We start from the raw sequence: 15,117 nt of genomic DNA on the forward strand, positions 1-15,117 counted from the left end.
AGTTTGCGCAAATTTCAGTTTCGCATGTTGGTCCCCTTTAAGTTAACTGACTCATTCGTATCTGTGATCAATGATAGCAAGGCAGCCAAGCAAAATGAATACTTTGTAAAATAAAGAGCTTGCTTTCACAGATATGGACTATTGTGGCAAGCGATTTTCAGAGAATTCCGGAACTAGCACTTAAAGATATCCTCAAGGATGATATGAAGTTTCACTATTACTTCCAGTGAAATCATGACATCAGTATTGTACTAATTTAACAATACAAAAATTGAGTTTCGACTTAGTTTTGAAAAAAAAGTAATTTTGTTTGGCGGTGTATCGACAGTTAGTCTAGTTCCCTCTTACCTTGACTCCTGACTTGGCATTATACTAATAAATACACTCCGGAAACCAGACTAATCAACAAAACAAAAAGCAGTGATGTAACACAGGTGTTTTTGTGTACATGTGATGGTTGTTGAAACTAGTTGGAACAATCTTTCACATGTTGGACATTTTGAAAATAAATATTTTATAGAAAAACTAACAATTTCATTAGAAAAAAGCACGTTATTGTGATTGTAAAATGACGATTCAGTCATTAAACAGCCCTGTTCTCTAAACACACACCTCTGCAGTTTTCTCGCTGTCTAAGCTGATTTTTTTCCCTCAGTATTTAGACATCCCTCTGTAACTCATGCCCTCGCTTATAGTGCGGTCTATGTTTGTGGACCCCGTTGTGTGTGAATTATCGAGGGAGAGGTGTACTACTCATGCCCTCACTTATAGTGTGGTCTATGTTTGTGGACCCCGTTGTGTGTGGATTATCGAGGGAGAGGTGTACTACACATGCTAGGTGGATAGTCACATTCACAGGTACAAAATGTGATAGCACATTTACAGCATTAATATTACAAGGGACCAAGCCAGGAAGCAAGCACTCCACCAGACACATTTTTAAGGTTATTTTATTTTTTACTTGCACAAAGTTACCATACCATACCTGATACTTCCTCTAATAATAACGTGGAAAAAATCCAAAATTAATATTGATATTTACTTTGCACTGGAGTTTGATTTTAAATTTAATAACAATTAATATTAATTCTTTCCTAACAAATATAACCCTTCCTGCCACACGTCCATCTCCCAAGCATTCCCGTTGGATGGTGGTTGGGTTCTTTCCATAGTGAACGAGGGGTAACGGCTTAAGTTTTGGGAACTACCTCCTCTATGCAGGACCCCATCTGTCTTCATCAATCAAATCTGGTGAAACTGAGGGAGGAAGTGCACATCCTTTTACAGAAAGGGGCAATCCAAAGGGTCATGAATGATCAGTCACCTGCCTTTTATTCTCATATCTTCCTAGTTGCCAGGAAAAGTGGAAAGTTTTACGTTATGTTACGTTTTTAGGCTCGAATAAACAATAGCAAAAGAAAGACTGAAAACAACAAGCTTTGAAAAATTTAACAAATTATTTATTTCCCTGGAAAAATACTGTAAAAGTGAAAAAATAAGAACTTACAGTTTTAAGAATCAAATCCAAGAATAATCCACGAATATAATTTTGAAGTCCTAATAATGAAATGTTCTAATGAATTCAAGTATGAGTCCCGACGAAGAATCCAAGATGGAAGGCAATGACGTATGATTTTTTCTGTACAGTACTGAATAAAATTTTTAAGAAATGTCTTTGTTCAAGAATTCTGTATGAGCACACATATTTCCAGGAAAAAAGAATGAATCCTTTAGAATCCAAATAATTCAAATTAACAATCAAATAACTCCAAACTGACACAACAAAAGAACACCTTGACATCAAGTGTTTTAAGCCCAGACTGAGATTATTTCTCAAAAACAATGGTTTAAAACATGAATACTGCGCAAAACAGATGGCCAGATGAGGGTCACTTGATCATGTTTACATCATGTACTCTCAACAGGACCCTGACAAAAACCGATCATTTTCCTCTAAGAATACATTTGTTTGAAAAGTTGTTTACTTCACTAAAAAGTATTTACAAGTTGAGGGTCACGTATCCAATACAGCCTCGATCTCACCCTTATTATTCCCACAATAGAAATAAATTTAAAAAATAGAATTTGTTCACGTGACTGTTACTGATTTTGAATTAAGGTTGAGAACTAGGTCAGCTTTATGTGTTTACAAATGAATCAGTCAAGGGCAAACTATTTTCTGGAAAAGTATCGAGTTCCTAGTAAACAAAACTACATTATTTTGCCATTAATAATGAAATTTAAAAATAAAAGATTTTAAAACTTACAAACAATTAAATCATATGTAAATTAAATCAAATGTACATAACAATTATAATCAATCTGTCCCCTCTAAATTGGTTTCTCCGGTGGCCCAGTGGTTAGAGCATCCGCCTTGGATGTGGGAGGTTGTGGGTTCGATCCCCGGCCAAGTCATACCAAAGACTTACAAAAATGGTACTAAGAACTGCCTTGCTTGGTGCTCAGCATTAAGAGGTTAGTGTTAGGACTGGTCGGCCTGGTGTCAGGATAATGTGACTGGGTGGGACATCATGCTACATGTCTGTGGCATGATGCCCCAGTGCTAGACATCACTTTAAACTGCCACACTGCAGACATCATAGCGATATGACTGAAATATTGTTAAAGCTACGTTAAAAATCAAAATCACACACACACTCACTCACACTAAATCGGTTTCTTCTGAAAGAATCTTGGAGACCACTTCTTCCATCCAGAATGAGCTTTGATTGTCTGATTGGGCAGTCTCCATCAACCTTCACAATTCCTATCTACACGTCCCCATATTACCTTCTCACTGCAGATATATCTGGTTTTGCTTAGAACAGGAAGTTTTTCAAATCTGGGTCCTACTGTTTGGAATTTCTTCTGCACCCAGAGTTTTTACTTGTGTAATGGGAATAGTGGTGGGATACATCCAGTTACTGGGATACCATTTCTCCAGTATTTCAATGACTGCCTGATCCACAATGCTCAAATCCAGTCCCTTCATCAGGATCTGTACCACTGATGGTCCGTCGTAACTCAGTTAGGCCTTTCTACAACCTTGAGAAATTGGAACTCACTCCGTCACAAGACTTTGTTTACATGGGGATGAATTTCCTCACAAACCAGAACTTAATCAGAGTTCCACTGGATCGGATAGAACACCTTGCCCTGCCGTAGATGCTATGACTGTTCCTGTCCCTTCTGGGAACCTTGAACGCTGCTGCCAACTTGGTTCTATTATGATGTCTGCATATGCGACCTCTGCAGTTCCTCCTCGCAAGATGGAAACCTGACAAAGATTCTCTATCAACAGTGATCAAAAGTGATCTTACTAGGACCAGCACTTGATCACCATTTGTAGTGGTGAATGAATCATGACAAATTCATGATTGGAGTCTCCATGCATGCACCCAAACCGCACTCCTATCTCTTCACCGGTGCATCAGATTCTGATTGGGGCGCTTATTTAGAACCAAAGAATACAACTCTACAGGGACATTAGACCCCATCCAAATCATCCCTCCACATAAACAACCTAGAAATGAAGGCTGTATAAATGGTTTTGTAAGGGTAGATCTAGAGAGTAAGGTGTAGATATGACATGGTCTTCTCTGGCAACACATCTGTCTGTCGTGGCTTATCTCCAACGCCAAGGAGGAACACATGCCCTTTCTCTTTGTGTGGAAGTTTGGAATCCCCTGTGCTATAGGCCACCTCAGAGAACAAAACACTTAGACATATTCCGGGGAAGAAGAATGTTTTGGCAGACAGTCTCCAGAACTTGCAAAGCCATCCTCACAGAATGGACTCTTCACAACTCTGTTACAGAGCCCTGTTCTTGCTGTGGGAAAGGTCCCTAGTGGATCTATTTTCAGCCAGGCTCAACAACAGACTTTTATTTTACATTTGTCCCGTCTGGGATCAAGAAGCCTAGGAAGTGGAGGCGTTCATTCTCCAGTGGGATCAGCTGTTCGCTTACACCTTCTCACCCCTCCGACTGATTCCTTGAGTGCTGCAAAAAGTCAGATCATTCTCATAGCCCCTCTATAGCCTCAGCGCTCATGGTTCAACGATCTTCTGGACCTGTTGATCACTTGACCCAGGTCTCTTCCCCTCAAGAGTGATCTCGTGTTGCAAGAATGGGGATCCCTTCTCCACAACAACCAGTTGCATCATTCAGGCCAGGAGAGTTACATCCAAGGTCTGTGATGCCAGGTGGAGAATCTTCTGTGATTGGTGCAGTAGAAAACATGTTGATCATGGCTGGTTCTCTGTAACCTCTGTGGCTGATTTCCTTATGTTTCTCTTTGAGAACAAAAAATGCTCTGTATCCACAATCAAGGGCTATAGAGCTGCCATTTCTAACACACTTAAATTTTCTCAAGGCACGGTAATTGATTCAAATTCGCACCTTGCCGATCTTATTAAGTATTTTGAGCTTCAGAGACCTCTCTCAGGCTCTCTTACACCTAGATAGAATCTTTCTTGTGTTTTATGGATATTAACCAAAACCTCCATGAACCATTGAGTGGTGCTTCTTTTCAGGGCCTCGCTCTCAAAACTGTGTTTCTACTTGTCCTCGCCTCAGTGTAACGACAAAGTGAGATTTATGCCTTATCTATTGACACTGGCTGTCTCTGGTTTAATGGGAATTATAATTCGGTTTCCCTTCTTTGCCAACCATAATTTTAGCCAAAATACAATAACCTTCCAATGCTCCACTGCCAGTAGAAATCCCCAGTCTCAGTTGAATCTATGTTGCAGATGATTCGGATATGCTTTTATGTCCCTTGAGGGCATTCCATTTCTGTCTTAAGGTATCCACAGTGAGAAAAAAAGGGTAGGAAGCATCTTTTCCTCCCTTTCAAGGACTCCATAGACATTTCAGCCACTACTATTTCACAATGGATTGCTGCCACGATCAAAAGAGCATAACAGTCTCTTACTGATCAAGGCCTTTCCTTTATGAAACTTAAAGCCCATAAGGTTCGAGCTGTTGCTACCTCATGGGCCTACCTTAATCACTTCTCTTTGGAGGACATCATAAAGGCAGTATTTTGGCATTTCCTTCTTTTACCTCTGCTCATCACAACAAAGTGCAGGCATATTTTCTCTGGGACCCGTTGTTGCTGCACAGCATGTGGCCTCCATAACATGGACCTCTCCACCAATGGTGAGTATTTTCTCCAGTTTTTCAGTTTTTTTAATCAGTTTAATGGAGCATCAGTGGACCTTCCTTACTGACAAATTCAGCTAAACAATAGCCATACGTAAGCTATTGCTGCTATTAAAATGTAGTTTTTGGGGGGTAAAACTATTTTAATTTTGCAGTACTTACCTATAACTATTGTCAAATACTCTCCTTCCAGCCCGCTCTGATATCCTGATGTAGCAGCCGTCTGTGAAGAAGGCGATTTAGCTGTGCTTGTTTTGCTCATAATACTGGTCTACAGCAAAAATGCTTCTCAAAAAATGTACCTTAGTCAAACTTTACTAATTCTGAGTCACTGAGAACAAATATGATACTTAAAATTGTTGACTGACTCTGATATGATAATTGGTCAGTATATATGACCCTTGACTTAGGAGTGGCGGAGGATAAGTGAGTTATAAAGGGAAGGGATCTCAATTTAAACTAGAAATGTCTAAAATACATCTTTGACTGGATTTATGAATAGATCTATGACTGGGTTTGGACAGTACTTGCTTTTTAGGCAAAACAATCAATGATGCAATCTAAAGCTGGTATTGTATCATGTTATTCCTAGAAGTCATGGATGATGCAATCATAACTAAGCTTACATCACTCTGCTGAACAAATTGCCCTATATCAGCTCTAGAAATCACACAGTGCCATTCTGTCTTATTTGTCAGTGTTTGGTTTTGCAAAGGGTTACATTTCTGTTTAGCCAAAGCGAGCAGAGATGCCTCGTACTTGTGTAACTTCTGCTATGTTTGTATTGAAGTGACTTTTGCATCCCAAAAACCCAATATAACCACTATTGTTATGTAAGCCTGTCACCTTTATTTTGGTTGCAGAAATCACAAGTAGCATATGGCTATAGCTGTTTGCATGCCACATGTGCATGTACTTAAACTGGCCTAAATTTTGGTCAGCTGGAGACAGCTATCACCTTGCTGAAGCTACCCAGGAGATGAGACTACAGATAAGGAAATGAAAACAAATTACAAAATTTGAGAAACATCTTTGCAAGATACCTCATCTTCAGTTAATTTGATGACCATATATCTATGGTTTCAAAAGATTGGAAATTTTATTTGCGTTTTATGCTTCCATTGGTAACAACCATTAGCATAATTTTTTTCATGCAAAACTTAAACTTTCACAGCACAATAAACATATTCCAGTCACTTTGAAAAATGCAACTATCTATCAGATACTATTGCTTTTATTTAAGTTTGGTGCTGGCTTAATTTGATGAAATGTTATTTTTATTGAAGATTGTAGCCAGGACTAAAAAACTGCTTTGGAAGACCAAGCAGATGTCTGTTTCTTATTGTGGCAGCAAAATCAAATAATTGTAGAACATTGATCGAGACTGAATTTTTTTTTCTTTGCTTCTTATTTATACAGAACGATCGGTGTTTCCGAGGTGATCGGTTTTCTTTGAAGTGTCATTAAAACTATTTCTTCTAGGTATATCTTAAAAACTAAAGGAATTAGCTGTTGCTTGGTTGACTGTAGCATTATATTTCCTGCTGTCGAAAGTTGGTCGATTGTAGCTAGTCCCCAATAGCATAGATAGACCAACAAGTAGATCTGTTGTTTTTTTTTGGGGGGGGGTTGACATTTCTGATGGTGGAGTGATGCTGCCTTCAACACATGAATCAGAAATATATAAAAAAAGAAGCCTACATACAATACACAGGTGTTCAGTTCTGTTCTAACAGGGATTACTACAGAAAAAATAAGTGTTATGAAGGATTTCATTCTATGAGTGAAAAGAAGAGGAATTTTACTTATCATCCACATACAGAGGTCAGTCAAAATAAATATTTTAATTACTAGTGAACAGCCAATAATCTGACAGTTTTGTCCAGAATATCCATTATGAGATAGTCCCTCGTCTAGTCAATCTCTGCTACCAAATGTAAAAAAAAAAAAATAAAAAATGCTGAAATCTCACAGCATACAGTACTCAGGCCAGATGTCAGAATAAGTAGATTATGATATGACAATGCACTGTTAAGGTGGTTAGTCAGTATGACCAATAAATTTGTTTATCAAACAATATATAAATTTCAGTGCATTTTATATCAAGTTTGCTGCTTTCTTTAATTATTTGCCTCTGAATTTCTTCACTCCAAACCCAAGTTGTATATACAATTTTAAACAGCCAACAAATTTCATGGTGAAAAAATAGCCAGATGGTATATTTTGTTGCCACAAGGAAAATAAATTGCAATTTGTGACATTGGCAAAGCCCAGCATGAACCCGATTCAATTTTTACACATTAATTTTCTAACTTTTAAAAGGATTTATTTTTGTCGTGTATGAGATAAATACATGTATATGAAATCCCAGGAGCCACGTCATGATCGTCTTATATTAGAATTCATACATGATGTCTTCCCCAAAAATGATAATACACTTTTTACACATTATTTTTTGTACTTTTAAGAAAGATATTGTGCATGAGAAAAGTACATGTACATGAAATTTAGGGAGCCATGCCACAATTGTGTTATCTGAATTTTTGTTATAACAGTGTGCTATAGTATAGCTATAGTGGGGTCACACTGTATTAAACATTGCACATACTGGATGAAGATGACTATTTATACTGAATTTCACTGTTCTAGTAACCAGAAAATGACAGTGAGCAGTCTATCTGTTTGTGTACATCCAGAGCTTTCATTTGGTTTGAAATGCCAATAAGTTGACAGTATTATGACCACTTTCACTAATTATTCTAGAGCAAGTCAGATAAGAATGACCTTGTTTTGCATCACCTCTGCCTGACATTATGGAAGCTGACATAACATGTATCGATCAGCTGATCATGACCTTGGAATGGTTCCCAAAACGGATTCGAACCCCAGCTGAGTTGTACCACAGATTTAAAGAAAATGGTACTAACAGTTGCCTCGCTAGGCACTCAGCATTAAGAGGTTAGTGTTAGGACCGGTCGGCCTGGTGTCAGGATGGTGTGACTGGGTGGGACAAAATGCTACATGGCTGTGGCATGATGCCCCAGTGCTAGGCATCACTATTAAGTGCCACACTGCAGACACTATAGCGTTATGACTGATTTTTTATATAAAGCTACATTAAAAATCCAAAACACACAGACACACATGCAGTTTATGTAAAAGAAAATATATACAAATTTTTGTTCATATGTGATAATTATAAAAAAATGTCTCCTGCATGCTGTATGTAATAATTAAAATGCAACATGGACTTTCGTTTTAAGATGTATTTGTGAAATTGGGATGATCTTTTAATCTGCTGGAGTATTATGAAACAGAAAATAGTGTGGGTGTGTTATGCACAGAGCCATCTGTAGGTACTCCCAGCACATTCTGGACCCTCATAATGCTACTCTTGGACCCTCAGACATCTCAAATTGTGCATTCCATGGACCCTCAAATATTGGTGTGGCACCCTTAGTTTTCAGAACAGTCCATCCTTTGGATGCACATTTACCCTTACAAATTATTAAAAAAATGGCCCACCTTGGTAAGAAAGGTTATTACAGGAACAGAAAGAACTTTCATATTCCAAAAGTTAAGAAGAAAATGTGACTCTATTCATATAGTCAATAAGATTTGAATATAAATGCTTTTATTTCTGCTTATAGACTCATTTATCCCACCCATTTCATCTGGCCCCCCCCCGCCCTTCCCGGACTCTGAGTGTCAAAGGCCTATAATGACCTTAGGTACATGGGTAAATACATTGTTGGTAAGCAACATCTCAAGACATTTTTTTCTTTCTATTTCAGGTACAAGAGTAGACTCCGGGACATTTACTCGTCCTAAGAAAAGTAAAGAGTCTGATGCTTCAATAGAAAACCACCAAGTGGAGGTATCAAAAGAAAATGTTGCTCAGACATATCCCAATGTGGCAGACATAGAAACTCTTGCTAAATTACAAGAAGAAAGTAAGATTTTTGCCCATTTTATTCAAAATATTGTAAATAATAGTAGTGTCATTACAGTTTTGCATATAAAGTACATGTGGTATATTTGGGATTTGTGCAAAATAGACACCAAATCCAGAACAAGAAAAGAGATTTAAAGGTGGTGCAAATAAAATGATGAAGGTGAACCATTTTACCTTTAATCTAATTCAGATGTACCAACCAGTGATTAAGTGTCTTAATTACTGAGTAATTGTTTTATGCCAGTGAACAAAATCCTTCAAGTGATTTTGTCTGATTGCACCACTTCCTGTGCTCAAACTATTTTACCTATTCTTCCAATTTCATACAAGACAAAATTCTAGAAATAATTGTGCACTGTGTATATCCCATAATATTTCTTGGCTGAGAATTTGCACAATACCAAATGGTAATAGCTTCGATGAAAATATGAAGCAAATTTAAGTAACATACTGAAGTAGCTTTTGTCCCTGGTTTATATATAAGTTTAAAAATATTATGTTCTTTCTTTAATTAATGATAAAGTTTCTGACTTAGAATTGTTATCACTTTGCCATCTTCACTCTCTAGGCACCTTTTATATATACCTGCATGGGTCGCAGTGGTGTCCCCTCACATTGCTGTAACCGTAATAACAAGTGCAGGTCTGGTGCTTGATATTAAAAGCTCAGTTAATATTGCTGAATGATTTCTGCTATGTACAGATACATACAGGTAGGTTTTCTGTATTATCTAGTCAAAATATCAATTCATGGCTTTACTAATTTTACCTGTATAGAATGTCATTGGGCTTTTTCTACAGAGAACATTGTTTTACAATGGATATTGTGGTGTCCACTTCATAGGTGTCAGTATGACACTTCATTGCCATTTATATGTGCAGGTATAGTGTGCACTATAGAAAATTCGTTAATATTCCTGTATAGCTTCTGATGTGGCCTGTACAGGTGGAGAATTATAGCATCACTATTAATACTTATGAAGTAGGCACTGAACTAACAATTCTAGTAAAACATTACTGTGGAATGGCAGGTACAGTCATACTTCAATGATTTTACCTGTATAGGGCAGTCAATTACTGGTCATTGCACAGTAACGTTTAGTGTCCACTTTGTAAGTATTAATAGTGATGCTCTAATTCTCCACCCATACAGGCCACATGCACAGTTTTACAGGTAATTGTCATAGTGTGTAGCTCTATACTGACATCGCTAAGCTCATATAGCAGGATGCATTCCACCCTACACCTGTATATATTGTGTGCTCTATTTTTGTCCCACAGATTTAGACCATGGGCAAGACCAGATTGACAGTGATTCTGCATGTGTAACTTACTCTGGTTGTCACTCCTTGAATACATGGTTATACATGTTGAATACATGTCAGACTTGCATAATATAGACAGAAGTCAATGCAGGACTATTCTATAGTAATAAAGGAGAAGGTGCAGAAGCATATCTTCAGGGATGAAGACTTCATCAGATTGCACACAAGGGTTCAATATCATATAATTTACTGGGGAGCAAGAAAGTAAGAATAGCCTCAGTTAGCATTTCACATATCAGAATTATGGACTGGCTACAGATCAGTATCCTGTACCATGTCCCAGCCTCAAGAACTTGACAACATCACAACCACAATTAATCATATACAGTATCAGCCACCAGAATAATGAACTTTATACAGTTCCATGACCTGTATAGTGCCACTATGCACTTGATTGGTATGATGCCCAGCTTAGTGCCTTAGTACCCAAGAACCAAGTTCATAAACCCAGTTATACAGCAGTCTAACCCACATAGTGCTGCTTGGCACTTCCTGCGGCCAATGTCCATTTTATTTTATAAAGGCACTCTCATGGATCAGTCTAACCTGTATTGTGCCATAAGACACTTCTGGTATATGATGTCCAGCATGGTACCTCAGTTTCCAAGAGATGTCCTTTGCCACCCAAAAGGAACCTCTACTTAGCGACAGATTGGAAGTAAGGGGCTATTCTCATGACATTCTGCAAGTGTTGTAAGCCATCATCTTTGACATTCTTATCCAGCTAGTTTGCAGGTTGCTCAGTATATGTCGGCTTCACTACAACAAAAACAGGCTCTTAAGTTCACACTGCATTATGAGATTTTGCTATGATGTATGAAGACTCGTCCTTACAAGCCTGGACAGAAGATGTTTTTAGCCCACTCCCATCAAAACTCTGTCCTCATTACTCTACAACACCTGCCTGGTCTACAACTCTGACATCAGGAAGAAATCTGCTTTCAATTGCTTGAGTCAGAGTTACTGACATTTTGCACTGCTTACATCATCAATTACAAGTTCCAGTTGGATGCTTTTTATCATAGACACCTACCCTCAGACTGTATTCAAAGGTTCTACAAGCCCCACGTACCAATTTTCCGTTTGGATATCCAGCAGTTGAGGCATAACATCATGACCATGGGTTCAGTGTTGGATCTAGAATCTATCATGATCATTTAATAATTGGTTCATGATGAAATACAACAGTGGGTTCAGATTGCCATCCATTTGGGAGACTATGCAATCAGTGTGTACTTGCAAGAGGCTTGACTTAATGACCCCACTCGCATGGCTTCCAGGAAGTTCCTGTGATTCGCCTACAAAACTAAACGATAAAAAACAGCAGGCAAGTTATATCTTGGAGCAGTACATGTAATTTATTACTCTCATTCTCAGTCTCCTTGACAGCAAGGACATCTCTGACCTTGTAGGTCTGGAACTCAACAGTAAGTAAACAGAGTATGTTTCCCTTAGGAAGGAGAATTGAATTAGTACAGTGGTGGATTCTTTGCATATTCAGAACATTCTGTCTTCAAGAGAATTGCTTAACCTGCTGGGTTTGCTGAATGTGGCAGTAGACATGTTAGGCCTGGATCGCCTTGGGCTCCCATTACAATGTTTCTGTAGTCCAAATGGAGGTCAAACCTTTGACCATTGGACCAATTTTCACAGTCTGCATAATATGAGGTTCTGTTTCAAAGGCAGGGTTAATTCACTGGACTCGCATTGAGGATAGCTCTGCAAGTACAAGCAGCCTGGTTATCTAAAAGATGTCTCACATACTGTAGGAGACTGGATCTGTTCTTAACAGAGTAATGAGATGTGTCTCAATTTTTTATAGTAAAATGTTTCCTGATTAATACTGTCCCAATCATAATACACTTTCACACTCCTGCAATTACATCCATGTGATGAGCATACATTCTGCTCCTGTATTAACTGAAGAATTAACTTGATTTGGCGCCAGTCCTGGTGTCAAAGAGAGATCATTCAGTCACCTAGGTGGGCAATATTTTTAGCTAAAATGTTCTAATCTAATCTGGGAAGCCTGGATTTGCAATGTAGCAGTAGTTCTATAGTATTAAGATGGGGTAAATGTTATCAAAGAAACATACTTTACTAGAAATAAATATGGTTTCTTAGCCCTGATATCATGCTTTGACTATGAAAGCGACCTGTCTATTCACTTTCCTATTTTGCTTGATAACTTTAGTTTTGCAGCATTTTCTGCCACCAAACTACATACGGTAAAGAAAAACCCTATCATGAATGGTTTCTGCACAATAATGGGTTCTCCACCATTTCCAGTTACCAAACTTTGTATATGGGTTGAACTTGGAATAAGAATGAACTGTGATGATTTCAAGATAAAAATATAAAAGGTCATAGTATGTTTGAAAAAAGAAAACCGGTTTCTGCACAGTTGCTCAAGTTCTATAACTCAGACCCTGACTGAACTTTGTGGATGATTTGTACTTGCTCTGAAAAGAAGAAGCCTGTTGAATATGGATCAAAAGGTCATAGTCACTGTGAAAGAAAGCATATCATTTTTGCGTAATAACTTAATTTCTAGACCTTGAACCTAGACTAATGTTAGTGCTGGCTTGAACTTGAGGTGTGGAGAACTCTGTTGATTCTGGGGTCCATGGTTCAAGGCCATTTTGACTCAAAGAAAAATGGTCTGTTGATTCTGGAGTCCATGGTCTTTGCAGAAGATCCTTGATCAAACTTTGCAGATGGCTTGCAATTTGGGTAATAAAGCAACCTATATATTCTGGGGCCTAAATGTCAGAGGTCATTGTCATCATAAGTATAATAAACAAATAATGATTTCTTCACAATAATGCACCGCTCCGGTGACCTAGTAGTTAGAGCATCCGCCTCGGAAGCGGGAGGTCGTGGGTTTGAACCCCAGCCGAGTCATACCAAAGACTTACAAAAATGGTAAATACAGCTGCCTCGCTAGGCACTCAGCATTAAGAGCTTAGTGTTAGGACTGGTCAGCCTGATGTCAGGATAATGTGACCTTGTGGGACATCATGCTAAATGTCTGCGGCATGATGCACCAGTGCTAGACATCACTATAAACTGCCACACTGCAGACATCATAGCGATATGGCTGAAATTTGTTTAAAGCTACGTTAAAAATCCAAATCACATACACACACTCATGACTTACGCCTGTTTTTGGGGAGGGAAAAAACTATTTCAAAGCCACTCCCTGTTCAAGTTATCTAAAAGCTGTTTCACATACCTTTTGAATTAGCAAATGCCTTTCCAGGGTAACTTAAAGGGATGTGTTATCCTCCACCCGTTACCTAAGGTATTATGATCAGGTAACTTATTTGAAAAAGAAACCAATTTTTTACTAAATTGTTTCTTCAATAGTACTTACCCAATTGTAATACACATGCACCCTCCCATACTCCCTGCAGCTGCAGTTACATCCATATGGCGAGTGTACCTCCTGTGCCAACAGTAACTGAAGTATTCATTGGATTTGATACCAGTCTCCTATCCGAGGGAGATCACCCTAACTTCCAGCTAGTTGGGCAGATGACTTGTACCTTTTTAGCTGAAAAATGTTAATCTGGGAGGGTTGGATTTGTGATGTAGTAGTTTCTCCTAAGGTGTTATGATCGGATAAATATTTCCTAAACCTCTTAATGGATTTTCTTCATGCTTGGGTTGAATCATTATGAACCTAAAACATTTTTTATTCTGCACATGCTTTCTTGCCCTTTGAGCTTGGGGTTAAAGAAAATTGAAAATTGACTGTAAGGTTTTTTAAGTTTCTATTCTTTGCTTATATTTCATACCCTTGGATGGATTTGCATCATACTTGGCATGAATTGTTATGAAACTAAGACAATTCATCCTATGACCTGATTGCTTGTTTCTTTGTTCTTGAGATCACAATCACATGTTTTGCAACAAAGCTTTGATCATGGGGTGAACACATGCAGGCCATAGCCTTGTTTAGTGTTAGGAGTAATAACTTGAATAGATTCTTGCAGGATTTAAAGATTATATATTAAAGAGTCCTTTTAATAATATGTTTATTTTGTTTTATGAAAATAGTTTAGTGTGAGTGACAAATTATGATTTACAGCATATTTGCACGACCCCCGGCCCACAGACTGGGTCCAGCCCATGACCGTGTTCTGTCCGGTCCTCAGGGCAAATTAAAACAACACAGAAATCTGGCCCATGAAAAGTAATTATGTTAAAGAAATTAGTGTTTCTGGCCCATGAGTGGTCTTAGAAAATGCAATCTGGCCCTTGGCCAAAATAGGTTGTGCACCCCTGATTTACATTATCCTTTGTCCACAGCCTTTAGTATAACTGTAAATTAAGGTTCATAAATTTTGTGCTCTGTTATAAACTATATGCCATATGTAAATACAGCATAAAAGTTTAATGTGAAAAGTACTACAGGAAGTTCACCATTGAGCAAGTAAACCACAAGTTTATGACCCATTATGAATTCATTTTAGAAAGACTTAAAAGATGGGGAAGACAATATGTTCTGGAAAATTATTTGTTTTACTTTATGGTTTCAGGTTTAAGGCAAAGTTATACACAGACATCTCCTAGAAGAGGTAAGTAGTATTTGGAGGATGCCATTTTGTAACACCTGAAGTTAGAGTTGAAGATTAATCTAATGGCTATAATAGAATTTTCTGGAACTTG

General features: G+C 38.0%; 1 protein-coding gene across 3 annotated transcripts in view; it reads left to right on the forward strand.

Moving 5' to 3' along the window:
- Positions 1-15,117, forward strand: part of LOC149797410 (SLAIN motif-containing protein 2-like) — an 86,092-nt gene that overhangs the window by 25,289 nt on the left and 45,686 nt on the right. For all 3 annotated transcript variants that reach the window (XM_089962195.1, XM_089962196.1, XM_089962197.1), the window contains exons 4-5: positions 8,959-9,117; positions 14,988-15,026. In XM_089962195.1, the coding sequence (XP_089818321.1) occupies positions 8,959-9,117; positions 14,988-15,026 (198 nt within the window). The remainder of the gene's footprint in view (positions 1-8,958; positions 9,118-14,987; positions 15,027-15,117) is intronic.

This window comes from Sinohyriopsis cumingii, chromosome 6 (genome assembly GCF_028554795.1).
Source record: "Sinohyriopsis cumingii isolate HCF-2022 chromosome 6, ASM2855479v2, whole genome shotgun sequence".
Lineage (NCBI taxonomy): Eukaryota > Metazoa > Mollusca > Bivalvia > Unionida > Unionidae > Sinohyriopsis > Sinohyriopsis cumingii.